This window comes from Mycteria americana, chromosome 19, assembly GCF_035582795.1.
Source record: "Mycteria americana isolate JAX WOST 10 ecotype Jacksonville Zoo and Gardens chromosome 19, USCA_MyAme_1.0, whole genome shotgun sequence".
NCBI lineage: Eukaryota > Metazoa > Chordata > Aves > Ciconiiformes > Ciconiidae > Mycteria > Mycteria americana.
The window spans coordinates 8011525-8038436 of NC_134383.1; the positions used below are offsets into that span (position 1 = coordinate 8011525).

At 52.4% G+C, this 26912-nt stretch overlaps 1 protein-coding gene across 1 annotated transcript in view; it reads left to right on the forward strand.

Annotated features, from left to right (window-relative positions):
- Window positions 1-26912, forward strand: part of KIRREL3 (kirre like nephrin family adhesion molecule 3) — a 343511-nt gene that overhangs the window by 281845 nt on the left and 34754 nt on the right. The window contains exons 4-6 of the mRNA XM_075521225.1: window positions 2564-2721; window positions 6495-6645; window positions 12384-12489. Of these exons, the coding sequence (XP_075377340.1) occupies window positions 2564-2721; window positions 6495-6645; window positions 12384-12489 (415 nt within the window). The remainder of the gene's footprint in view (window positions 1-2563; window positions 2722-6494; window positions 6646-12383; window positions 12490-26912) is intronic.

Here is a 26912-nt window from a genome sequence, read left to right on the forward strand (position 1 = left end):
CGTCCCCTGGGTTTCATGGGCAGCTAAGGGACAGGCTGGAGTGCTTTGAGGGGGTGATGTTAAACCAGGGACTGCAAAAAAAAAAAAAAAAAAAAGAAAAAGCCTTCAGATGTCAGCCAGTGCGACAGGACAGCAGTCAGGAATATTAAACAGCCCTCCGTAAAAGTCCCTTCATTTAATTCTGAGATGCTCGTCAGAGGAAGGCTTGTGGGTTGGTTTTTTCCCTGCTCCACAAGATGAATTTCCAATATTTTACAAGCTGAGGTCAAATTCAATTAATAGCTTCAGTGAGGGGAAAAAAAACTGTTGAAAAAAATCTCACTTTTTAAAAAATGGTATAACTCATCCAACGAAGGCATTGTTTTTTAAAAAGTGGAAAGAAATACTTCCTTAATAGTTAAATAGCATCAGAATGAAGCAGAATTTTCCGCATTTTCCTATTCAGGGGCTGATGCATTTCAACTAACCCAAACCCCAGATTTTCACTCTTTTTCACTCTTGTAGCCTGAAAAAATGTACATTTTGGATCCATGTAGAAAAGCTTTTTTTTCCCCCCAGCCCCTGGGTTCCACCCACTGAGCTGAAAAATCCCATTACTCACAGCGTTTGGCAGATGTGTATGTGACCAGCCTTGTGTGCAACCAGCACATCTGCCTTGCCTACAAATCCTGCGCCGATGCAGGCAGCCACCTTTGAATTGTCAGAGAACATAATCCCTTTCCATCTCCTGAATTCAGCCCAGCACCGGAGGAGCCAGCGAGGAGGTTTTTTCTTTTAAATATTTCTCAGCCGGCTAAAACACCCGGGCAGCTCAGGAGCAGAGACGTACTTGGGGATTGCAGAGCCCGACTTAGACATTCACTTTGCGTGGCTCAGCCTGGTGCCAGCCAGCTCAGGGAAGGGGGCAACAGCACTGACTTGTAACAAAAGCAGCTTCATTTTGGTGGAAAATTGGCAGGTTTCACCCAGCTGCATCCCCTCTGTAAGGATCCTGAAGGGTAGCAGGCTTTTGCCACCTGCTCCTGAAGCTGGGTGTGAAGCAGCAATGTCTTTCTACATCCTTTGCTAGCATGAGCTCTTCTGCTTGGGCAAGAGGGGCTGCAACAGGCATGCCTTCCCACCGTGTCCTCCACATTTCTGCTGGCTTCCCAATGCTGCATGAGCCCCAAGAGCTCCTGAAACAGGCTATGAGGTGGCTGGGCAACCGGTCTATCTGTAGCAAGACCTGCATTTGGTTGCCCAAAGGATCTGGTTGGGAAGAGCTGGACTGACAGCTGTACAGAGCTCTCCATCCTCAGAGCAGGTCTTGGCCGGAGCAGACCCCATCAGGGTAGCAGAGATGAAAGGTCCTCTCTGCAGGCAGCCCCTCTCTCCAGTTGAATTTCCCATCTCTTACCACACTGGGGGTGTTTAGAGATGCCAGGTGTTTAGAGATGCCAGGCTTCAAGAGGTAGTCACAGAAGAGGAGACCATGCTCAGGTGCCCCTCATCTCCTGCTTCCCCATTTCCATCCCTCCTTGTCTCTGGTACGAAGTGCTTGCTAACACAAGAAACAGATGCCCAGGGGCTGTGCGATACCAGCAAAGCCACATCCTGTAAAGAGGATGCAGCCTCACACAGGCTGTCAGGCTGAGGCGGTTTCAAAGGAAGGTTGAGATCTTAAATGTCTCCTTGACATCCCTGGCAAAATCTGCTTTCACAGAGGGAGACGCTTAAAAGACTCACCACCGTGAGAGGGAGTCTGACCGAATGAGAGGAGTTTCACAACCTTTTGTGCAGCGAGACGGCAGCACAGACAATGAGCAAAAGCGACAGGGAAATCAAAGCAGGGCGCAGGAGTGCTCAGGGGTTCCTCCGTCCCTGCGTGATGGAGGGCTGGCAAGGGAGCCCTCTTCAAAGGCAGGCGGTCTGGAAACCACGCTCCTGATGCCGATAAGCTGTTTCCCCCCCCCCCCCCCCGAGTGCAATAGGTAACAGTCCAAACCCAGCTCCCCTGCCCTTCTCCTCCAAATCATGGTCACCTACCTTCCAATTTGCAGTCAGAGGAGCTGGGGTCAGACCAAAGCCCCTCCGAGCCCCATATCCTGTGTCCAGCAGCAGCCAGTTATAGTTGCCAGGGGAGGAACGGAAGAACAGGGCCAGTAAGCAGGGATATTTCCTTCAAATACTCTCCATCCTCCCACAGTTTGCAGCTCAGGGACATCCTCGGCCAGAGGCATTTCTGAGTATTTAGGAGCCCTCAGGGGATTTCTCTACCACAGGCTTGATCCTTCATATTACTGCAAAGCTCAGGCAGCCACCTGGCCCGCGTCCCCTCTAAAACTTCAGGCAGTTTCTGCCAGTGTAGTTCAAATCTGGGGTGCAGCTTCCACGTCAGCAGCAACAGGCAAGCCAGCTGTAACGTGGCGAGATGGGGTTGCGTGCTGCCGCCGCCACAAAGCCAGCTGCAGCCCCCTGAGAGGTCACAATCCAGTCCTGGCAGCCCAGACCCCACAGGTGACTCCAGGAAGGTTGGTTTCATGCTAGCAAATGACATCGTCCCCTCTGTGCTTTTTCCTTGCAGTTCCTCCAGATGATCCTGTCATTATGGGGGGGCCCATCATCAGCCTGAGAGCAGGAGACCCCCTCAACTTGACCTGCCACGCAGACAACGCCAAGCCAGCAGCCTCCATCATCTGGATGCGGAAAGGAGAAGTCATCAATGGAGCCACCTACTCCAAGGTGAGGCAGGACGGGGCTGGGGACACACGCTGTGCTCTTCCCTTGCTTCAGAAAGGTGTACCAGGCCTGGCACCACTCTTCACGCAGCCCCAAAACATCTAGGGCAGTGCCTTCGGCTCTGCAGAGCTGCGACTCTCACCCTACATCACCCCGTACGACCTTCCCGACGGAGAGGCTGGGAGGAAAACAGGCAGGAGGATGCAAGTGAGAAACTACAAACTGGCACCAAGACAGGCTCTGCTCTGAATTTGGCCGGCTTTTTGTAGCCTCTCACAGCTTATCATTGCCTGGCGTGCCCACTTCACCCCCCAAAATCCCACCTGGGTGCGGTGTTAATATTGTGTCCAGCACCACACAGCCAGCACTGACCTGGCCTTGGCTGTAGCAGAACCTCCGGATCGAAAGGTGGTTGCAGTGATATACGTCCCCTCCTCCAGCTGCAATTTTCCATGAAAAATTGTCAGGGTTGTTGGCATTTTTTAATTTAAACGGAAAGCCTTTATTGGGTCATAAAGGAAAACATCAAAGAGCAATCAACAGCGTACTCAGAATGGGTGCCCACATGTTCTCCTGTTTATAGATGCCTGATGTCTGGTAAGTGCTAAAGAATCAGTAACACTTGACATTTCTAATGAAAATTTCTAAAGAACAAAATTTGAGACATAAAATGGGTCAGTTTGCAGCCATTTGTAATGCAAACAAACTTCAAAGTCAGGAGTCAAAGGCATTCCTCGCGAGCTCCTGAAGATCTTTATTAAACATTTCACCCTCTGCTACCACCGTGAAGGTTCCACCCAGCCTCCTTCCAGCAACATCCCGATCTGCCTGGAAAAGCAGAGGAGCCAGAACACCCTCCTCTCCTCCTGCCTGCCACTCTGCAGAGCCCACCCATGGCTCAGCTGCAGCTCACCGCTTCCTTGGAGCTGAGGGGTGTGAAGAGAGAGGGGAAATTGCCCCATCTCCCTGTGTGCAATGCAAGAGGCAGCGCTAATTAAAGCCAGAGAAAACTGACCTCTCCCTCTCTCACATCAAGTGGAATTAATTAAAAGCGAGGCCATTGACATGCAGTTGTTTATGACTTATTCTGTTCAACCCAAGCCTTCGTTTCCGCTGCAGCCTGCTCAGACCTGGCCCTGGGGAGCCAACGTTTAAGCCCTTTCCCTTTCAGACCCACAAGTAATGGGTATCAGAGAAGAAAGAATGCCCTTCCTTTATTTTTCTTTAAAATATTTCCAACAAAAAAAAATCTTCTGAAGCAGAGCTTTCAGGCTGCAGCCACATCTCACATGCGGCACAGACATTTCCATGGCATTTTAAGCAGCTGTCGGGGATGGTCTGGAAGGGGAGGCCAGTTCTGCACGGGGGAACCATCTTCCCCTTTTCCTGGGGTCAGAGGGATGGCGTTGGCTGATCTGGTGATGTTGAACCTCAGTTCCTCCTGACTTACTCGAGATTTTCATGAGGCCCTTCCACAAGCAGGGAAAAGCAATGCTCCGGGGCCAAGCACGCGCAGGGGTGGTCAGCCAGCACCGGCTGCGTCAAAGCTTGTCACCTCAAGCACCGCAGTCCCCACACACGCACAAGAAACCCTAACTTGACCATTTCTGTGACTGTCTTAACCTTGTGAAACATTAAAAAAGAAAAACCCCTTTCAGAAAAACTAATGGCCAATTTTAGCCATTTTTTGAATGGGAGGTTTTGATTTTTGGGGGGTCTGAGAAACCTCTCCCTTTTGAGGCTCCTTTAAGATCATTCCTCAATTTTCCTCTTTCTGCTTTTTCAATAAAACTAAAACCCAACTCAGGTTTCATTTGATCCAGATCAACCAAGAAGAAACACTGTTCAGGTTACAGATTGCCTGAAACCATTTATACTGAGCGATAATTTCTTTGTTCCTCTGAATTTCCAATCCACCAACTGATTAACATGCAGCCCCCCTGCAATCACAGCCAGGCAGTACAGAGTAGCCATGGCTGGCTGAAAGCCCCCACACTGCCCCTGATCCCTATTGAAGGGGACAGGGAATGGTCCCTATAGCCATAGGGGGTGTTACAGGACCCTGCAGGGTTTGGAGGCTAACCCAGAGCTCAGGGGCACTGTGTGGGGAAGGCTTAGGGTTCACCCCATCCTCAGCACCAAAAGCGGGGCTGTTCCACAAAGGAAGGGCACGCAGGGTGACAATAAAGCAAGCACAGGGCAGCATCCTTACCACCAAGGGCACAGCACCAGCGCAAGAGGAGCAGAGCAGGTTTGGTGGTTATAGCAGGGTCAACCACAGTGCAGCAAGCTCCAGAAAGTCCATAGTGATGAGGCAGCAATGAAGTCAAGGCAGGAAAATCCAGTCCACATCAGCACACCCAAAGCAGAACCTGACCTAGAGCTGGAGCTTAAGTCCAGCTCCTGGGCCTATGGGTGAAGAGCGCTTGGGTAGAGGCCCCAGATGAGGTTCGTCAGGGAAATTAAGGACTGCTGGTGCGCTCAGGCCCTGGTGATCATGTACTAATAGGTCCTGGTCCTGCTTCTCCCCAGCTTCTGGGCTGATTGTGGTGACAATTTCTCAGCACCTTGTCTAGCTGCTGAGACGTTCCTTGTCCAGTGCCTGACGGAGACACAAACCTATATGCATGAACGCTGTGTCACGACGAAGCCAGGTGGTGAAAGCATTAGTCTTGCTGCCGTATGTTTATAATTCGATAAAGCACTTGTCTTACATTGTGAGGAGGAAACTTGAGGGATATGGACTTAGAGAGAAAATCTGCCTGGCAGGGTCCAAAATACATAGTTATGGGATGGGTGTATCCGTGGGCTTTTACCGCTATTATCAACGGCTGGGAAAAGCTGTTTTTCTGGCATTTCTGGTCCCCGGAGGATGTTGATAAACCGGAGAGAGGTCAGAGAATGATTAAAAGATTGAAAACCATGCAACATCTTGAGAGGCTCCGAGGGCTCGGTCGGTTTAGTTTACCAAAGACAGGGCTACAGAGTGACGTGACCACGGTCTGTAAGAACTTGCAGGAGGATTAGGAGTTTGATAAGGCAGGGCTCCCGTGGCTCGCCGATAAAGGCATGGCAGGACAGCACGGCTGCAAGTCCAAGTCAGATAAGTCCGGGGAAGAAACAAGGTGCCAAGGCTGAGCAGATAGAGCTGGTTAACCGCTGCTGTACCAGGCTCGAGGTTTTGGATCTCCGGCATCCTTGGGTGTCCGTCACAGCGATCACCAGCACGAGGCGAGCCAGAGTGGTGATGATTTACCGGGGGCTGGTCTGGACCACTGCACGGCAGCCAGGGACCCACGGCCAGGATCAGTCCCGTGCTGCTGGCAGCTGGCATCACCACTCATTGCTATGTAAAGCGGCCCAGGCAGCTTTTTGCGCTCACCTGGCACAGGTGCAGAAGGTGACGGCAGGTTCAAGAAGCCGAATGTCCTATCTGTCCCCCGGCTCCCTCTCTCCCGGGACGGTGGGTGACGTGTATCTCGCTGGAGCTGTGATTCCGAGGTCTAGGCACAGCAGGGCTGGAGGGAAGCAGATGGGAGTTAAGTGCCCGGTTCCCAGGGAAGTGCAGTGAAATTTGTCTATGCTATTCCCCTAAGGCTTCTTGGCAGATTCCAGCCAGAGGAACTGTTATTGCAGAGAGCGCTGCTTGGCTGAGAAACTCGTACGAGCGAGGGCTAGCTGTGTGCGTGCAGAGCCTGGCACGGCGCTTGGCCAGGGGAAGGGGCCCCTCTCCTGTAGGAAACTGCCTTTTCTCATCTCTCTTTCTCTCCCCGCAGACACTTCTCCGTGACGGCAAGAGGGAGAGCATCATGAGCACCCTTTTCATCGCCCCCTCCGACATTGAGAACGGGGAGAGCATCGTCTGCCGCGCCACCAACAAAGCCATTCCCAGCGGGAAGGAGACCTCCGTCACCATTGATATCCAGCGTGAGTACACGGCCGGCTGAGCTGCCTCTGGGTACCGCGTGATCCCAGCCTCCCTGCTCTCTCCATCGCTGCCCCAGGGCTGCCCGCATGGGTCTGACTCCAGTCAGAAGCAGGGTGCTGGGGTTTAGGGGTTTCCCTTTGCTGGGATTTACTGGTACATTGATACGGTGAAGTCAGAGACAAGAGCTCTCCTCTCCCCTGAGCTCCCTGGGGCACCAGAGGGACACGAACACCACGGGGACAGGCTCCTTCTCAGCTTTTGCGTCTTGTGTCCATGGTTTTGTGCAAAAGCAGCACCAGCTGCCGTGCTCTGGGTGGCCGGCGGGCGTTGCACGTGGGCGGACTGTGTGCCCTGATCCAGGCCTCCGGGGTCTCTGGAGCAGGGATGTATCCCAAATGTTTTTGGCTGACAAAGCAGCGTCTCTGGACACGGCCGGTAGCAGAGATGAGGCCCATTAAGATTTCTGTACAAAAACACGTTTCCAGTCTTGCAAGCTGCTCAACGGTAAGTTTTTTGTGTTGTTCTCCACTGAGATAGCATGTTAGACACCTAATCGGTGGGAAGTCTCCCTCCTGTGAAATACAGCTAGTGTCAGTCCCCATCTGATGGGGACAGGTGTGTGTGGGGAGCCATATCATTTGCCCTTTACTGTAAATCCATGAAGCAAAATCTTCCTTCCTCAAAAACTGACGTCTCACAGATCTCTTCCCTCCTCCCCTGCAATAGCTGTTGTTCTCGGGCTCATCCTGACCTCCCTCCAGCCGGGCTTCATTTGCACACACAATTCCTGCAGCTGTATTTACCAACAATTTGCAAATGCAGGGTGTTCAATATTAGCATGCCAGCTGCTTTCCAGAGTCCAATTAAAACTGGCTGAACAAACTCAAGCACAGCAGAAAATTCACCATTTAAGACTCCCAGCTTTTGCTGCCGGAAGATTAACAGGCTCTTGGGTCTCTGGATAGCATGTCCTGACAGAACCGGCCAGATAAAATGAGATAATAGCATGGGTTATTTCACAGCCGGCAAACAGTTACAATAGCTGGAGACGCACACGCATTCTCACAAACAACGCGAAGCCGGAGACATCATTACACTGTGCTGTACAGTGCGGGGCAGGAGACGTGAGCTGAATCCTTGAGCCTGATGGAATCTGCTTTGAAAAGAGAAAGACCCAATAAAGAACACCAATTTCCACCCCGAGCTATTAAATACTCCATGCTGTGAAAGTAATAATAATAATATCCTATCCAGCTATTAAAAGTATGTTGTTCTTAATGGGGTCTAATGAGGATATCAGTTTCCCAGTGCTGGATGGGCGATGGAGGGATAGAAAAATACCAAGATGGATTAACCAGACTGCGGTGGGGTGGATTTCATCCCGGATGCAAGAGCCTCCTCTAGCTGCTGCCTAGTCCAGTAGGTTTCACTCCCAGCCTGGCAGGCAATTGCCTGCTTTCACTTTGTGAAGAGCTAAAGGTACTTTTCTGAAGCAAAAATTATCTGGGCCACTCATTTCTCCTGGGGAACTGTCCTGGGCAAGGCTGGCTGCAAAGGCAAGGTAGGCTGCATACCCTTCTGCACCACCCCGGCGATGAAAGGAGCTCCTTCCCGTGGGTCTTCTTCCAACAGCTAGCAGAGAAGCAGCACCTTGGGGGAAAAAAGAAGCGGTTTCTGCAAGGATAAGGAGGCAGGCAGCAGGTTTTGGCTGGTGAGCTTTCTCCAGCCCGGCACAACCTGCTGCATTTCACCCTGGAGCCTGCGCATCTCTGCCTCCACGGTTCACACCAGAGCAAACGTTGCCCAGCTGCACGGTTCGGAAGAGATGGCCTTGCAAAATAATCCCAGGGAACCAAAAATAATCCCTCCCAGGAAGCAGCAGCCTGGTAAATCACTCCTCCTGCTTTCGTTTTCTTTTGCAACTCAAAAGAGCATCAAAAATGCTCGCGCTCAGCAAAGAAACGCCAGGGAGGGGGTTGTTTCCTACGCAGGGCGTGTGCACGCGGTGGGAGAGAACATCCTCTTTCAGCTGACGCAAAGTTGAAGTTTGGCTCCCATCAATCTCGTGCAGGTGCTGCCTGACCATCTTAGCAGCAATGAAATAGCTGAGTCATAAACCCTCCCCTTCCAAAAAAACCAGGGGGGGGGGGAGAGGGGAAAAGGAACTGAAAAAAAAAAGCCAACCCAGTGCAGGGCCTGTAATGGAAACACTAAGCGACTCCAGCTGGAACATCTGTTCAATGTGATTTCCGTTCCACCAGCCACATCAAAGTCAGCCTCCTGTGAGTTATGCGCCGAACATCACAAGTGGGATTAAAATCATGTTTAATAGTTTGATACGCCATAAACTATTTATACTGCCAGAGCCCAGTGGCTCTATGGAAATGCACATCCAGCGTGGCGGGATGGGGAGGAGCAGGGTTATTGCTTATCCAGAGCCATTTGCTCCAAGCCTCTGCACACACGCGTGCAGTTGCTCGTTTTTACACCTGGGTTTTTTTTCATGGCAAGAAGGGATTTGACTGCATCTGTATTTTTTGCAGGAGGTGGGAGCAGGAGAAAGAAAGTGGAGGGTCTGAGGCCCAGGGCGGTGAGCAAACGGAGGGCCACGTCGCTGTGTTGGAGGGTCTCCTGCTGTGTTTATCCTTGTAGCACTGGAGTGTTTCATTCCCTTTTGTGCTTCCCTCTGGGGAGTGTGAAAGCCCAGAGCTGAAGAGGCATCTTGGTCTGCTTCCAGCTCCTCGTTCCTGCTCATTTGGCCCACAGGCTGCTTTTGGATTCAGGGTAGAGGTTTGGAAGGGCTCGTCTGGGGGTCCAGAGGGGAGAGGAGCACGGAGAGGGGTCTGCACGTGCCCAAGAGGCGGCAGCGCAAGAGCCAGCGTGGTGCCTGCAGCCCGTGGAGCTCAGCCCGTGACCCCAGCCAGCATTTCCCAGGCGCTAATTGAAACTCGTGGGAGCCGAGGGGTTTGCTCAGGTGCCTCGCCGACTGCACGGCTGGTGAGGAGCGATGCCGGTCCCCCGGCGCGAGCGTGCTCGCGGGGATTCGTGGTACCTGGGCGTGCGAGCATTTGCATGCGTGCTCTCCTCCCGGCTGCCTGGAGGCTAGCTCTATCTGATGCCATCATTCAAATTAATTACAAGAAGCCAGGCAGGAATTATAATTGTAACCGAGTGGAATTACATTCTGATGAGTTACAATTTGTCTCTTTTTTGTTGTTCTTTAAGATACCCCAAAACACACGCGTGCGCACAAACCCACGCTATCCGCGGCACCTGCCGCCTCGCGGGGAAGCTACCGCAATGTTAGAAAGCCCAATCCCATTTGTGAAAGGCAAGATCAAAGACTTTAATTCATTTCCTTTGCTCTTGTTTTTTTGTTTTTTTTCTTTTTAATCTTTTTTTTTTTTTTTTTTTTAATTTTATTTTGAGTGCAGGAGGGAGCCGGGCTCATTTTAATACAAAGAGGCTCCTCTGTAAATCGTAGGCACAGCTACTAAACCATCAAACAATGGGGAAGCTACTAAAGAGAAGTGTGATTCATACTTAACAAAGGAAGGTGATTAGCTGTTGTTGTATAACAATAGGGAAGTGTCAGGATGCCTGCAAATTAATTAGGAGCCCACTATATATCTCTGGGCTGTTATGTTAGGGAAGCTCATTTATATTCCCAACTGCGCCCATCTTTATTGTCATTTGAATTGCACATTTTAAAATGAGATTAGGGTAAATTGAAAATACCTATAATTTCCCCGTCATAATTTCCCATCAAGAAGGCAGGTGGCTTTGCTCGCAACAAAGCGGGGCTCTGGCTGGGTAAATATCACGGGGCCTAATGAGCTGGGGACGTGGCGGAGGAGGAGGAGGCACTGCAGCACGCGGGGTACTGCAGCACGCCGCCGGCCCTCTCCCGTCTTGCCCAAGCTGCCGCCCAGCCAAGGTCACTGCCGAGGCCACCTCGGAGACTCCATCTTCGTCCCCAGCTGGTGGCCTTGCTGCAAGGGAGCGTCCCAACCCATCCCACGCCGGGCAGGGAGAGACAGGCTGGAATAACGCAGGGTTGCTTTGGGTGCTGTCCTCCTCCCTCGGCACGTGGACAGACTTTGTGCTTTCCTCTCCTCCCCGCAGCTCTGCCAGTGCCAACCCTTCCCGTGCCTTTGCGGACCGCATCGCTTTTTCCTCCGCAGCTCCTCATACGCGTGAGGTTTCGGCCGTTGCCATTCCCTTTGCAAAGCGGTACCCAGAAGAGAGGTGGCGGTCAAGCTGTTCTCGCATCAGCGTGCCCAGTTAGAGCCCGTACCCTCGAGCAAAGGCGTTGAGCAGTTTCCGGAGAGCCAGGTCTCTTCAGCAGGACCCTAATTTGTGTATGGTGGAGGAAGCTGGTGGAGGGAGAAGCTGGCAGGGAAGCTTTCATCTCTGTCGAGCACAGTGGCACTCCCTGAGCTTGCGTTAGAGCCACGGCTTCATGGCTTCACAGCATCCGAGCAGTAAATTGGGCATCATAGAGTCATTTAGGTTGGAAAAGACCTTTAAGATCATCAAGTCCAACCGTTAACCTAGCACTGCCAAGTCCACCACTACACCATGTCCCTAAGCCACTAAGCCATGTCCCTCGTGCCACCTCCAACCCTGTGACGCTGGCCCCGTTCTCCAGCGCTGGGCTCCAGGATGCCCACCCGCACGTGATGCTGAGGGAGGTCCCCTGGGCCAGTGGGTACCAACCAGCTTCGCTTCCCGCAGGTCAGCAGGGCTGACCCCCAGCCCCGTCTGCTTGGGTGCTTTCCCCGTGCTCCAGCTGGGAAGGATGTTGCTGAGATACTTAGGAAGAGGAGAGAGGCAGCAGGTAGAGGTGAACACATAGCACATCCTATTTTAGGATGTATTTTTGCATGTGCTGCATCAGGCTCCCACCCTAAGGGCAGGAGAGCCCCTTAGCTGGATCGATGACCTGGCCTCAGCTCCTCTCCGGAGCCACAATGCAGTCTCCAACAGGACAACTGGTTCTTCAGGCACCTAGAAAAACCCTCCATGAAGCCACATGAAGCCATTTCTTTCTGCTTTTTCCCTCAGATGAGGTCCCATCCTTAAAACCTAAAGCTGGAGGGCTAACACCCCCTCTCAGACATCATTAAAAATTAAAACAACTCTGGATATTCCTATTCCCCATCTAAACATTGCACACTTTTCTCTTCTCGCTTGCTTTCATCGGTTCTCTCTTAAATTTTGTTTGCTGCTAAAGCATTTAGATGCTTATCATGTAAAAAGAAAAAGAGAAACCGAGCACCAGTTGGAAGAACTGAAAGGCCTGTGACACCAATAAGGACTTGGCAGAGATGATTAGGCTGATGAAAGAGCAGAAATGCCACTTTCAAGTTAGCGGATAGACAAAAGATCATCATTACACAGCAAGATATTAAATGGGAGCTTTTCAAAGGCAAGTTTATTTCCTTAAACGGGAATCAGAGCCGGTGTTAACGTTTTTTAAGTCAAATGCTACATCGAATGGTGTGCCTGTCTTATTTACTGAAGCCCTCCAAGACAACACCAGCGTGCATGACATGAGCCTGTCCTACAAAGCCCTAAACGTTATATCACAGCATCACGGAGCCTCGGGGCTTTTGCCATGTTTTCTTACAACCAAATTTTGCTTTGCAGGCTCAGGAGCCTGGCAGGCAGCGGGCAAGGGGATGCTGTGCCACGTCTTCGGGTCGCTCATGGGCTTGTTGCTGTCTCTTTGCAGACCCACCCCTAGTGAACTTGTCCGTGGAGCCGCAGCCGGTCCTAGAGGATAACACTGTGAAGTTCCACTGCTCCGCCAAGGCCAACCCTGCCGTCACCCAGTACAGGTAAGGCGGCCGCCCCGCTCGCCGGCACCACACATCTCGCTCCAGCTCTCCGCTGAGAGCTTCTCACGTTCCCCACCGTGCAAATTTATTTCCTCCAGGTGACCCAAGAGCACTCAGCAGCTCTGGCTGCGGTTTCTGGTGGCTATTCCACTTGCTCCCATGTTTATCACTGCTTGGTGGTCGTTCTAGCTCATCCCCATGGCCTCTGCCGTCCTCCGGCCGGGGGATGGAGTGAGACACAGCCCCCGATCCCCACAGACCAGCAGAGACCTGCTGTGGCATGGTCCTCTTCCCAGCGTCTCTGCTCCGATGGCTCCCTGACAGTTCTCTCGCCTTGATGTTGTTACACGTTGAGAGGCTCCAATTGCCTCCACATTAGGCCGTCTGCTACGTTTTGCTGCATGCAGCAAGTCCTCGGTCAGAGATTCATTGGCTCTTTGGAGTGGATTAAGAGGCCTGGCACCGAGCTGGCGCAGCCATCTGTTTGGGGACATAACGAGCAAAGCGCGCCGAGTGAAAAGTCTATTATGGGAAAATTCCTTTTTTTTTTTGCATACTCTTTTATGATTTGAACAATACAACTCCATTCCCCTCTCTGTGTAACCCTTAAGCAACCGCTGTAAGCCTCTTTAACCCCAGCAGCATGGAGCAGAGCTCAGAAGAGGCCAGAGCAGAGGTGCCTGGGCTGGAGACATGGTGGGACATAGGGGATGGGCTCTCCTTGAGTGGGACATTCTCCTTGAGCGGGTGGGACGTCGCTGCTAGCCAGGGTCCTCAGTGCCCCTCCACTGGCCACGGTGAGCTCGGAGCAGGACACGAGTGGTTGAGGGGCTGTTTGGCAACTGATGAGGCCATCACAGGGGGAGAATTGCAGGAGGAGAAAACGCATCGCTTGCAGCTGCAGTAGGTCCGGGATGAAGGTGGTCCCAAGCCTCCCTTGGTCAGTACTCATCAAGACACTGCAGGGGTTGATGAGCGGGGCTCCAACCGCAGCCGTATCCTGCAGCAGCAAGGCTCATTGCGCACCGTGTTGCATTCAGTCGGTCTTGTTCACTGCAGGAGGTGAGCAGATGGCTCTGCACCAAGCAGAGTCGCTGCCGTGGGCTCTTGGGTATGGGTATGAGGGCTGCTGGCATTAGAAAACACCCCTTCTGTCAAAGGTTTCTCAGTCTAAGCAGACAAAAATATGGGTATGGAAAGCGGGGTGCGTTGTCATCACACTTTTGGGAGAAGAGAGCATTGTGCTCAGCCTCCTGGCTCCAGCTCGTGGTCAGGAGGGCCCGTGTCTGAGCCAGCGCGGAGACATTTCACAGCAACCGGGTACGCCCCCGTCCCACCGCTGCAATCAGCCGCTTGTCGCTCCTGCCTCGAAGTTATGAGCGTGCACGCACAGACGTGCAATCAGTTCTGGGTTTGCAACAGCGTCGGTTGATAATAACAGAGGAGGCACCTCCGGGGACAGGTTACCATGACCCGCCTCCTGTTAGGCTCGTACAACTTAATTAGTACAATCGAGTTTGCTGGTAGGAACGATTCCTTCTGGCTGGATATCTGCTATCAGCACAACAAAGCAATAATTGCGTTCCTAGTTACACAGAAGAGTTATTAATTTGAGAAGTCAATTAATGTCAAAGATACAAATAGCCCTGTTTTCATATTTACAGTTAGGAGGAAAACGAAGTGCGTGACGGATCTGGGGAAGGATCTGGGCGAATGTCCCAGGTGGGTCTTACACTGTGATTAATTCTGGTACAGTCGAAGGCAAAACAACCACCTTTGGCCAAGGAACCAGACGGTGGCAAGAGCCTGGCAAAATTTCTGCTCCGGAGACGGGGCGTTTAGCCTGCTCCTCGGTAACAGGGGCTTTCACATCATCCCTGAACCCCCCCGGGCTGATCCCCGGTACAGCGGAGCAGCCTTGAAGGCTTCCATCTGGGCTTTCTCCTTCCTCTTGGGTGTTTCCACCCTGCGGGTACGTGGCTCTCCCTGGCCAAAACAATGCTGGATTGCTTTTCTCCACCAAATAGCAGATGGACCCGCTACGCTTCTGCCGTCTTTGGTGCTGCCTCGTTAGCGCGGGGTTTTTGCCATCCCCTGTAGCCACAAATGCCGCCCACAGCCCTCTTCTTTCCTCTCGCCCATCCCAAGGCCACGTGTCGTCACCCTTCCTGTTGCCTGAGCATTGGGATTTCTGCTTTGCTGCAAGATGCTTCGTGACTCATTTCGTGATGGACTTTACTATCAAAACTAATTGCACGGTTTTTTCGGGTTGCGCTTTCTCATAAATGGGATTTTTGGGGGAAAAAAACCCGAGGCATGAAAAATTCAAGCACTTTGGGTTTCTCGTTTCTTAAGTTCCCTTAACATGTTAACATCACGCAAGGCTTTTTCCCTACCACTGTGACAAGCAAACAGGATTCAGCAGCCCTGGGCAGGCTTCCTTCCGTTTAATGGCTCTGATTGATTGGAGGGGGGTTCATTTCCCTTCCAAAAGATCCCAAAGCTCTTCACTAACTACGTAAAGGCAGCAGATGTTTCGGCACCGAAGCTTGGAGTCCTCCGGAGCGGGACGGCCGAGCAAGGAGCCCCCTGCACCTCACCGCTGACTGGGAGGGAAGGTGGGTATGGGGTGGGATGTGTAAAGCCCCAGGACTGAGATACCTGGAGGTGTGAAAAGGCAGAACATGAGCTCGGTGTCATCCCCAGGGCCACTCGGGACCCTGTCACTGGTGAAAACGAACTTATTGTGCCTTAAAAACAAACAATAGAGAGAAAGTGTGATTTTTTTTTTTTTCCTCCCTGGGGAGAGAACCACTCTAATATATCTCCTATGGCTTCCCTCATCCTCAGATAGAGATACCAGATCTTGGTCGTCAGCCGACATTTATTTTTAATACCTCCCAATATGTTTGTCAGTAAACAGCTCTGAACACAAAGGAAAAATATCTAAACAACATAAATCCTCTTTTCTGGGCAAAAATCCACAGCCAGCTCCACAGGGCCATCCCTGCTTCGAATACACGAGCAAGCTGTCACCTTGCTTGAATTTGCAAGGGGCGATAAGTTTTGCGATTGGGTTTGCACCCCGGGTTTTTCTGGCTGGGAAAAGCAAGCGAGGTCGAGCATCTCACCCAAACACTTCACCCAAAGATGCTCGGCGGGGAAGCATCCGTGAACCGTGCTGCTCGTTAGCAATAAGCCACTAAGCCGGTCCTGGGGTTTTAAGCTCTCTTCGTTAGGGTGGTAAGGGAAAAGAAGCAAAATTCAAGAAAATTTCCCAGGAGACAAAAATCTCCTTCTGCCCCCACCCAAACCCCATCATAGCTTTGATGAAATCAAGGCAGCTGCTTTTTCCTTAAGAGGTTTTCTTCGTGCTCTTTTATATAATACATCACATACATGTGGTTTTTAATGCAAGGAAAACTCAGTTAGAAAGGAGACCTCGGAGCAATCTGCTCCCAGAGCCAGAGTGGAAAGTTACAGCCTGCGCCGCATCTTCTCTTCTGGGGGGGATTTAATGACGTTTTGTCAAAATTGACAGGTTTCTGCGAAACGCTTGGCCTCAGTGGCATTTTCTAACGGGAGGAAAAGCCCCAACCCCTCCACCCTAAAATCTGCTGGCATCTCATGGTGTCGGGGGCGGGCTGGGGCGGGGGGTCCTTTGCTGGAGACACGGTTCCTCTGCTCCTTGTCTTAGCTGAGGACACCCGGCAGCTGAAGCTGGAGCTGAAATCCCAATCCTCCCCCCTCGCTGGCAGCCACGATGCCTTGACGAGGAGCGTCTTTTTCCCCAGGGGGGTTTGTTCGCCCGCGATGTCACCTGGGCTGTCACTCGCTTTTGGACACCGGACAGGCCAGTGTCACCAAAGGCAAGCGGGGGGAGGCGGGCAGAGGGCTGGCAAGGTGTCGCAGCGAGGCGTGAGTCGGGGTTTTTTGGCATAGGGATGAATTAACCCTGGCAGCAGGGCTTTTGCTTATTTGCGTGTTTTCCCCCTCACCACGTAGAGCAATCTTTGCACAGACGTATCCTATGGCCTCTATAGGGTCTTGTACCCCATCTGGCCTGGGTTTATCCGGTCTCCGCCTGGGAGCACGTTCCCTTTGCAGCTAAAGAGCAGCTCAGCCCGCCGAAACGCTGCTCCACAGCTCCTTGCTGCTGCCGGTGCAGCATCTTCTGCTCGAGAAAGGCTCGCGGGGACCGGGGCTGCTTGGCAGCACCTCCGTGGACGTGTCCCCGTCTGCTTTAACGCCGTGGACATCGGGCTGAAAGCCCAAAGAGGCTCCCTGGTGTCCCGAGGAGGGTGGGGGAAAGCTGCCCCTTCCTCTCCCCTTGCCTCGAGCCGCTGCCTGCCTCTGCCAGCTCGTTTGCAGGCAGAGCTTCGCGGTGCCAGGCTGGAGGAGCAGCAGCAGCAAACGGCTCCAGCAGGCAGCGAGCATATGTACGGGCAAATTGCATCGCCTCGTCTTCCTCTAATAATGCGCTTCCCACGCGCCTCTGCCTCTCGGTGGACAATTCTGGGATGGGGAGGGGAGGAATTCGGGAATTTACTGGCTTTCTTTTGCTGCAAGCAAACGGGCAAGAAAGGGAAAGCGAGAGAGAGTAATTAGCTGTCGCCGTTGTTCTGCCACCTGTGATGGCGGGTAAAATTAATGGAAAGCAACAGAAGTCGGGGCTACGTGAACCGACTCACAACCAGGCCTCCTCTTTGCTCACTTCAGATCTCTCTATTTGCCAATCTTCTCTTGGCTTTTGATGTTTGTTGTGTGTCTGTGGGGTGTTTTTTTGCTGTTATTATTTATCACTCGCAGTAAGAAAGAGAATCTTTAAAGTGGCAGAAGAAAATGGGAAAGTTTAATATTGCAAGAGGCAGAGTCCTTCAGCCTTTTGGGCTCCTCCGATGATGATTATTTTTGCAGAGCGATGGGGAGTTGGTACAGGCAGGGCAATAATACATATCTCACTCTCCCGCATTGGTACAGTGCTCTCGCCCCCAAGGCTAGCAGAGACCTTTGCAAATAACGTTATCTTTGTAGTCACGGAGGTGGGGGGACACTCGAGCCGCCCGCCAGTATCGGCTGCAGTTCTGGGGACCATTGCACTTCCAAAACAAGGCGTGGGACTGACGGACAGACAGCATAGGTGGAAAGAGAGAGCTATCCCTTCCCAGCTGCTGCAAGGCGCCTGGCTCTGGCGTTGAATACGGCAGCTGTGAGCAACACGCGCAACTCGCCATAGTTGTGTAGGACGTGGCAGAAGGTGCAGCTGATGCTGCAGCAGGAGCGGAGGTCAGGAGGAGCTGGGAAGCATTTATTTAACAGCCACGCAGCGGACGGTGCTACACCACTTCGTCCCCATCCTATAGCAGAAGGGGGATCGCATTTTGTGCGGTCCAAGCAAGCTCCACCTGCCCCTGTTGGGCTGAAGCCGATGGCGCTGCCTGCCCAGATATTGGTGAAGACCTTCCTGCGTCAACGGACTTGGTGAACTGCAGGTGCAGGCCAGGGCTTGAGCCGCGCTGTCTTCCTGGGTCACAGGGTGCCTGGTCAGGCTGTGCCGGAGCTCAGAGCCAGCCCACGGCACCCCTCTGTCCTCAGACCCACCGTCATCGCCGACGCACCGCGTGGCTCGGCTTGCAGCAGGAGCATTGTTTGTTTGTTCGCTCAGTGGGCTCCGGTCCGTAGAAAAGACCTTCTTGTTTGGCCCCTTGAGTGCTCCTGATGGGAGAGAATGTCCTCACCTCCCTCTGCCTTTGCGCAGGGGAAAACAACACGATGTGCTTTGTTGCTGTTGCAAAGGGGCAACAACGGGGAAGAGATCCCGTGCCGGGCCCGTTCCTCCAGCCTTCTCCACAGGGTCCTGGCTCTGGTTGGGATGCAGGGTGGACGTTTCCCACCCAGCCTCAGGGAGACGTGTGGATGAAGAGTCCACGCACCTTCGGCAGACCTGCTGTCTCCAAGGATCGTACGTCAAGCCCACGTACAGGTTGTGAGCATTTTGGCTGCTGGTCTTGGGGGAGAAAAGTGGCAGGTTTGTTGGGGTTCAGGTAGATATGGAAAAATTGCGCCTGATATCGAGGAGCTCTGAGGAGAGAAGGAGAAAATAACAATACAGATAGCTGTGCTTTGGCCTGCCTGTCTTACACCATGCCATCTCAGAGGCATTCGTTCCATGGAGACACATTCCCACATTTTGTTTTAACAAGCCCAGAGGAGAAGTTCAAATTCCACTGAGCATTGCTGCTCTTTTTGCTTTGGGTCTCGTCTGCATAGTTCTGGGACCTGCTGGCATTATTCGTGAGATGCTTCAGGCTGCCACGGAGAAGTCAAGTTCTCTGAGAGCGCGTGCCCCATGTCCTGCCAGAAACAGCACCACTGCAACTTGGAAGTTTGCTCAGATGCTTGAACCAGCTCCCTTGTGGCTTGGCGTTGCTTTGCTACATGGCAGAGGGCCGGTCGATCAGAGTGCGTGCTGCTGGGTGACATTGGGTGGAAGAGAAGCAAAGCCAGGAGCATGAGAAGACTGGGACAGCCTTATCAAAGGGATGGGGAACAGAAGAGGGGATGAGGAGATGGCCAGCCCTTGCTTGGCTGGGGTGAACCGTTGCACCTTCACTGCCCAGTAAACGTGGCTGGCTGGGCCCACTGATTGCTAGAAGCACACCCATCATCAGTCAACCAGTCACGGGCTCAACACATAGAGCCAGCTTCTCCAAAACAGATCCCCAAGGCAAGAGAGAAGAGACAGCCCCTGCCTTAGGTGTGTGGTTACAGCAGCGGAGGAAGCTCGGAGTGAAGGTCAGCGAGTCGTTGATTTGTGTGTGGTACCCGGGGATTCCCATCCCTAATTGCTCCTGCTCGCTCCTCAGGGATCAGACCCGTTCGGATGGGGTCTCCCCGTGCCAGAGGGCTTCCCCCAGGGATGCGTCCGAAGCAGGATTCAAGTGAAGGGGGTCAACCCCCGTGTCCAGGCAGGGAGGACAGCTGGGCTGATCGATGGACGCATCTTATTTCGGCTGACCATGATGAAGCCACATGCTTCATCTATAGAGCCCAGGAATTCGAGTCTTGGGGAAGGAAGAGTCACGGGAATTGTTTCCTGCTGCCAGGACCATTGAGCAGAAGAAGAAATCAGCCCGGGCACTGGGAGCAGATCTCGCTCTTCCAGCTGGCTCTCCATTGCTCCTTCACTTGGTCAGCTGGGCTTCTGGATACGCACAACAGCTCCGTTCCCTGCTGAAAGGCCAGGGGAAGGCGTATTTGAATTTTAGTGTTCTTCCGTGACACCAAAGTTGTCCCTGGCTCTTCCATTTAGCTGCTGCAGAATATCTTCACAGATCCGTAGGCTGTAAAGGCCGGAAGGGATTATTGGATCGTGGGAAGCTGATGCAGAGATTCGGGGCGATGCATTTCATTGGCAACTTTTGAGAGAGAAGTGGCAAATGATCCATTTAATGGGCACGCCTGGCGCTGCCTGCAGCCAAGCCACAGCAGTGGCCGTTTTCCCTGTTCTGGCACTCTAAGACCTGAATATATTTTAATATGAAATTCAGATGGCTTTGAAAAATGTCTCCTGGGAGTTGGTGTGTTCAGTACGTTGCTTGCTTTCTTCTGCCCGTTCATGAAAGGCCCAGAATAAAAGTGAACATTCCCCCTGTACCCTGCATTCCCCAGAGCTTCTGATCACTGAGGCCACTACCTAATTGGCACATTTTTTGTCTCCTCAGCAGTCTCTGCCAAGGAAGGGGGATCTACAATATTAAGCTCTTATTAAATGACAATCACATCTCTATTAATATTTAAAAGGGGCTGTCAAGGGTTTGAAACACACTGCAGAGCAGGCAGTGACTGCAGACAAGGTGTGAAGTCCGTGGGCGCATGGGCACGCTCCCCCACGTCCATCAGGCTCAGCGTCAAGCTCACGGGGGAAAAATACGTGGACATCTCTGCTGGGGACGGCAAGGGGACCTGGGGCAGCCCCGCACGGTCCTGCAGAGCCTCAGAGGTCCCTGCTGACCAGGGGCCTGCAGAGAGACTGGTCCGGGGAGCAGCTCACCAGATGTCTGGTCCAGGCAAGAGGCATCTCAGCATCTTCAGGTGGAACGGTCACTCTGGTTTTGCAGCCATTTCTTGGCACGCTTAGGACCTTCTCCCCGCCGAATCATCCTCCTCCTTCAGTCCAGCGTGGGGAAACTGCTCATTCACGCCCATGCTCAGGCTCTGGCCCCCAACGCTCCCGGTTTTTGCTGCCTTCCTGCCATCTGCTCCCTCCTCCTCCAACGGCCGAGGCGGCCATCTGTCCAGCGGCAGGACACTGCGAGTCCGCATGCCGTCCCTCGGCAGGGCTGTCACCTCTCCCGCTGCCTTCCGCAGCCAAACTTGGCAAGGGAGGCAAGAGAAGCCGGAGCGGGGAAGGGGCCCGCAGGCATTTCACAGCAGCAATGGAATAAATCTAATTTATAGACATAGCAAAATGCAGCTAAAGCGGGAGTTGAAATGAATGCAAAGCACACAGAGGTCTCAAGTTATCAGCACTGTAACATTTTTCCTGACTATCTCTGTTTTCCTGCCCGGGTTTGTCTTTGTAGCTTCCTCCCAGACAACTGGACCTTTGCTCTGAAGTGAAAATGAAAGCTGGGGAAAGAAAAAAATAACGGGAAATGAATTCTTCAGATCTCCTTCATGATGCATCAGCCCCATCTGCCAGCTCCCTCTGACAGGGAGCGGAGCGTGGCTGGGTGGCAGGTGGAGAGGGAAAGGCAGGCTTTAAAAAGAAAATAAAGTAAAATAAAAGACACGAATATCCCTGCAGCTGGGAAGCGAGGCTGGGCTACCGGGGGGGCTCCGCCAAGGCACACGGCTCCAGGTGAGATTGAGAAGACGGGGTTGGAAGAGCCTCCCTTCGCTCATGGAGGTGTGGGGACGGGGAGATTTGTCTTCCCGTTCCCTGGCTTGTCAGGGTAATGGGAACAAGCGGGTGGGAGATGTTGGGAGGCAGCTCGAACTAATTAGGAGAGAACGTAGAGGAGAGAGAGTGATGGCTGGAAAGGGGGGAAAAAAGGGGGGGGGGGGGGAAGCGCTTTGTACTCTTGAGCACCGCTCCCTGATGTGGAAATGATTAAAAGTCCCAAATAAAATGAGTGATGAAGCAGCCAGCCCAAACTGCTGCGTTGGATGGAGCCTCTCCAGCGGAGGGGGACGACAGAAGGGGGGCTCACCGAAACATGGCGTGCACCCTGGTTGTGGCCATCCCCAGCCAGGCCCACCGGCATCCCGTTGGGCAGGGGTTGGCAGCCTCACGAGTCTTCAAGACTTTGCTCGTGCGCTGCCGTTTCCCAGTGTTGGAGTGAACCAAAGCCTCTCATTTCCAGCAAACTTTGCACCCAAATCTCTGGGCGCTAAGCAAAGACCTTACGGTTTGCTACCAAGCAAAGCTGCCAACGCTTCTTTTAAACACCCCGAGGGGTCGGGGAGATCCGCGGGTCGTGTTTTCCCAGCCTGGTTGGCCACCTCTCCTTGGAGACAGGCTCCTGGTGACTGGGAAGGTGACTGCGAAGGGAGCATCGTTGGCTCCTCTGGCCAGATCTCCTCTCCCTCTGCAAGAAGAGGTGGCAGCTTCTCCAGCCTAATTTAGCAGTCTTTAATCTGAGTTATTCCAAACGACACTTGCCACTTCCCTCGTGCGTTCCCGCAGGATGATGGGCTGATTTCACAGAACGAAAAGCCTTAAGCAAATCTTGTCACACAAGAAAATTGATTTTTCAAAACTGACTTTTACAAGATTACTGGCGTTTTTTTCCCCTCATCTTTCTTCTATATCGTTCCCTTCCAGTCTCACGAGGTGGCTTCAGATCTAAGGAAATTAGAGATGCTGTGACTAAATTGAAAATGTAAAAAGGGGGAGAAGGAGGAAAAAAAAGACACCCAGCACTCAGCACCTCCTCTCCTGCTGCCTCTGAAGGATACGGCTGCGTGTGCTGGTACTTGTGAAGTAGCAGAGATGCCTCCTTCACCTCTCCTACTGCCATAACCTCCATGCGACGTCAGGAAAGAGTCTGCCGAAGGGTTATGCCAGCATCTCACAGGGAACACCCCCTGATGGGCGTTCCTTGGTGATCCTAAGCTGGATCACAGGGATTTTTTCTTTCAATCCCTCCATTTTATTTTCTCTTTCGGAAGAAAAAGAGAGTTTCCTCCCGCCGCTCGATTCGGAGACTTCTCAATGTGTTTTGTTAAAAAGAAGAAGAGAGAGGAAGAGTTGCCTTGAAGTCGTTTCAAACAGCTTAAAATATGCTAAGCTTTTGTGTTTCTGCGATATAAATAATGAATCCTCTTACAGCTTCTGAGTTGGGAAAGACATTGATTTAAGAGGCCTTCAGCTCTGTTTGAGGCTTTTCTGCTTTCATGCCAGAGGGTGGGGAACGTGGCCAGGGACAAGCAAGGAGTGAATGATGAGGCAGGGCACGCGCGAAGGACCCGGGACGGGCACGGGGGTTGCACCCACCTCATCCCTGCAGGTGCTTTGCTAAAGGATTTCATTTCTTCATTCCCTCTTTGCCCCTTTATTGCAGTTTTCAGGGGTTAGAGGGGTGTTTAAATGGAGGACGCAGCTGTTAGCATCTGCTTCTCTCCTTGTCACCGTCTCTGCTCCGGTAAACCAGTGGTGATTTGGTGATTGCCGTTGGCATCAGTTATTGTTCATTTGACTAATTCCCCAAGCAGCGTCCCTGGAAATGTCTCTGCTTAAAGGAGCTGTCAGGATGGCTACAAAATGTAGGCCACTGTGCATGGCATGAGTGTGAGAAAAGCCAGTGGATGCCGGCATCCCAAAATAAACCCATTGGGTCGCACTCGCCCCCCAGGAAGACGTGTCCTGGTGATTTCCCCAGTACACGTGACTGGGCTTGGACACTGGCAATCAGAGGGCTCATCCTGCCATATGTCGGCTGTTGGCGTGTGGATCCGCTGCTGAGCTTGGGCAAATGTCGGACAGGCTTGCTCAGCTGGGAAGTCAGGCTGGGGTCAGTGGGAAAGAGCAAATCTAAGGGAAAGCAAGAGAAAAGTTGGCCCAAGCTGAGCTGGGGCAGTTTCTGGCAGGAGAGCCTTTCCTCTGCAAACCTGCACGGCTGCGGTAGCTGTGGCGAGGACGTGCTGTGCATCCTGAGCCACCTCTCCCCCCGGCACGAAGTTGTCTTGGCGTGCTTGTTTGCGGCAGGCAGCACCTAGCCTTGCAAAGCCCATCCCAGAAAAACCCAGAAGGGATTCTGGTCTCATCCAGCATCAGATCATGGAGTAACTCTGTTAACTCCAGGTCTTGAAGTTATCCTTGCGTTTCTGTTCCTATGCAAGCTCTCTGGAAGCTGTTGGCAAATATTAAAGCAAAGGAAGAGCGCAAGCTGTTGTCTCTGGATTAGAAGGCCATTTGTCTGCAAAGCATCAAGCGATGCTTATTGCTCAGCTCTGCTTTGCTATTGAAGTGTGCAATTAAGGACTTAATGGTTTTTACTTTTGGAGACTTTTTTTTTTTTTTTTGAAATGCTGTTTCTTGCCGTTTTATACAGAAGTCGATAGATAATCGCCAAGCTCTTATGGGTCAGTCTGTTGTGCCAGCGTGCAGCCGCGTTTGATTATTCTCTCATGACACGACTGAGCAGAAGAGTGTTGTTACCAGGGTGGTATAAGGGGGTTCAAGAGGCTTGGCCAAGAGTAGAGACTTGAGCGTAAGTTTGGGGATGGATGGATGAATTTCCTTCTGAAAAGATGAACAGATCTTTTGGTGAACTTGCAACTTTACTCTACTTCACCCGAATGTTGCCTGTATATTTGCATTAGCACAGAGGGAACGCGTTTCTGGATACGTCATTTATTATTCCTCCTGATGAACTGCCAGATCCCCAAGTTACTCGCAGTTCAGCCAGCAGGAGCCCATGTTGGATTACACAGAAATCGCTGCCTTTGGCATCTTCTGCAAGAAGATTCCCACATAATTAGGACTCAGCCCGTCTTCACCTGGCGTGCACACCTCTGAGCACAGTCGCCTCCGTTGATAATCCTGACTCGAATCATTTGATCTAGACACGGTTCAGCCCTGAATAATTAACTGTTCTGGTAGGACCGGCCAAGGAACCTGCCAGAGAAGGAGCTGTGCCTCGCACCAACCTGAGGACGTGCCAAAATTCAGACAGATAGAGCCTAAAAAGGAAGCCTGAATGATGGGATGGCAACAGCAGCTGTCATGGGGAAATGAAGGGCTTTAGGGGGACTCGGTGAGTTTGCTCGGAGCTGGGGCTGGAGAGTCAGAGGGAGCTGGCTTAGGCTGGCAGGCACCGTGTCCAAAGCAGGGAGCATCGCCTGGCTGTTTGGCACGTCCAAGGTTGGTCACCCTCCTTGGAGAGTTGATATAAACCTGTCCCGAGGTCTCTCTCCTCCCTCCGTGCCAGCGAGAGGTCAACCTGTGTGTGCTGACGCCCTCTCGCACTACAGAGATCAAACCACAAAGCCCTTGAAAACATCCCGGAATCAAGCCCAGGTCAAAACCTCCGAGGAGCTTTAGGAGTCAGCCAAGAAAGAGAAAACCCTTTGAAAAGCCCCAGCCACCCAACAGCTCTCTGGCCACGCATGAATCCAGCGCGCAGGAAAGCAGGAGCCGTTCCTGCCCCCGTGCCCATCATTTCTGCCCTAAAGCGTGCAGATTTGGTAGCTCCAGTGATCCGAGACATGCGGTCCCAGCCCAGCGCTGGCTCCAACATCCCCCTGGCAGCAGATTTCTTATGCTGATGAAGGGCTGGGGTTTTCTGTCTCCATTTACCACTGTTCTTTTTCCCGCAAACCCCAAAGGAATTGCACGGCGAGGTGTAAAGTTGTAAAGGCCACAAGCACGGGGGATGTTTTTTAGGTGAAAACTAAGATCTGTAGTAGAGGGAAAGGCGAGTTTGAACAGTTTCACAGCACAGATTCACTTTGCGCTAAGCAGGAGGATAAACACAGCAGAGAATTAGTGCTTCGACATGCCAGCATCCATAAATCTGGCTAAAGAAATTCTGCTACGGGGGTGGAGTGGGGTAGGAAGACCCCAGAAAGGACTAATCCCGTTAAACGATTTGAGGAAACACAAACCACCTGATGAAATTGGATTACCCGATCCGCACAAGAAATAATAGTTAAGCTATTGGTCATGTCTGTTGTGTGGCGGGCTAAGTCAAGACGATGTAGGCAGGAGAAATGAAATGCAGGATCGCTGCCGAAGGGGTAAAATCCCCCCAGGAGAGGTGACACCTCCAAGCTCATCCAGGACCAAGGAGTGACTCACATCCCCAGCACGTCCCCAGGATAAGCAGTTTTGGCAGCTGGCTGTCGTAGCCTGCTTCTTCAGACCCGTCTGAATGGTTTTAAACTTTCTCTGCACCTAGAAAAATCACGAATGTAACATCAGTAATTTAACTTGGGGAAAAAAAGTACCGTTTTCATGTGATCCCGTGACCCTGGGGCCGAGGGGAGAGGAGTTATTGCAAAAGAGAGTGGACTTGTGAAAGGGGAGGGGAAGAAAAGCATCCGTCGTGGCAAGAGAAGCGCCAAAAGAGGGATTAATGGGGACAGGATTGGTGCACAGCCCTCTCGTGGGGGGGGGGGGGGGGATTTTAAACAGCGGGATTAAAAGACGGCCAGATCTAAAGCGTCTGCATTTTGTTTTGATCTCTCAAGAAAACAGCTCAATTTGCAGAAGGAATCACCCAGCCAGTGAAGTTTTGTGCTTTTCTTTTGAAATAGTAATAGCTTTTCCGGCAGCGCATCTCTGCTTTCCTCCCAGAGGGGATGAGCATCCCTACCAGCCCCTCAGGGCGGGGAGGGAGCCGGAGGGGCACGATGGGGTGTGCTTCGGCCAGCACCTCCCTGCTGCAAAAACCGGGGCCCGTAACCCTCTACCATCTGCGCCGCAGCGCCGTGAATATCAGCGACTCGGGCACGCGGTCCAGCATGGGATGCACGTGCACCGGGCAGGTATTATTTCTCGCCATCCCCCGGCCAAGCCACCCACGGGGCCCGTGGCCATCCTGCATCTCTGGCACGCACGGAGGTCCACGTGCACGCTCCCGGCTGGATCTTCTGCACCTCCGGCTGCAAACCCCGGTCATGCCCGGTCCTGGGGCTGCGGCGCGTAGCGTTACGCCATTGATTATCTGCACGGCTCATCAGCCGGCTTTAACTATTTACAACGGTTGATCAGTCAAGTCATTGACAAGTTAACAGCTTTGTTTACTTCTTCCCCTCCGCTTCTGCGGCCAATTTGTTCTGATCACTGTGCTAAGCGAAAGGCTATTTTGATTGTTTTCTCACCAAAATGAACGGCGGCTTGTACAGGCTGTGCCAGTGACACGGCTTTAATTGTGCCATCTGGGAGAGAGGAACCTCCTCACCTTGGTTTCTCC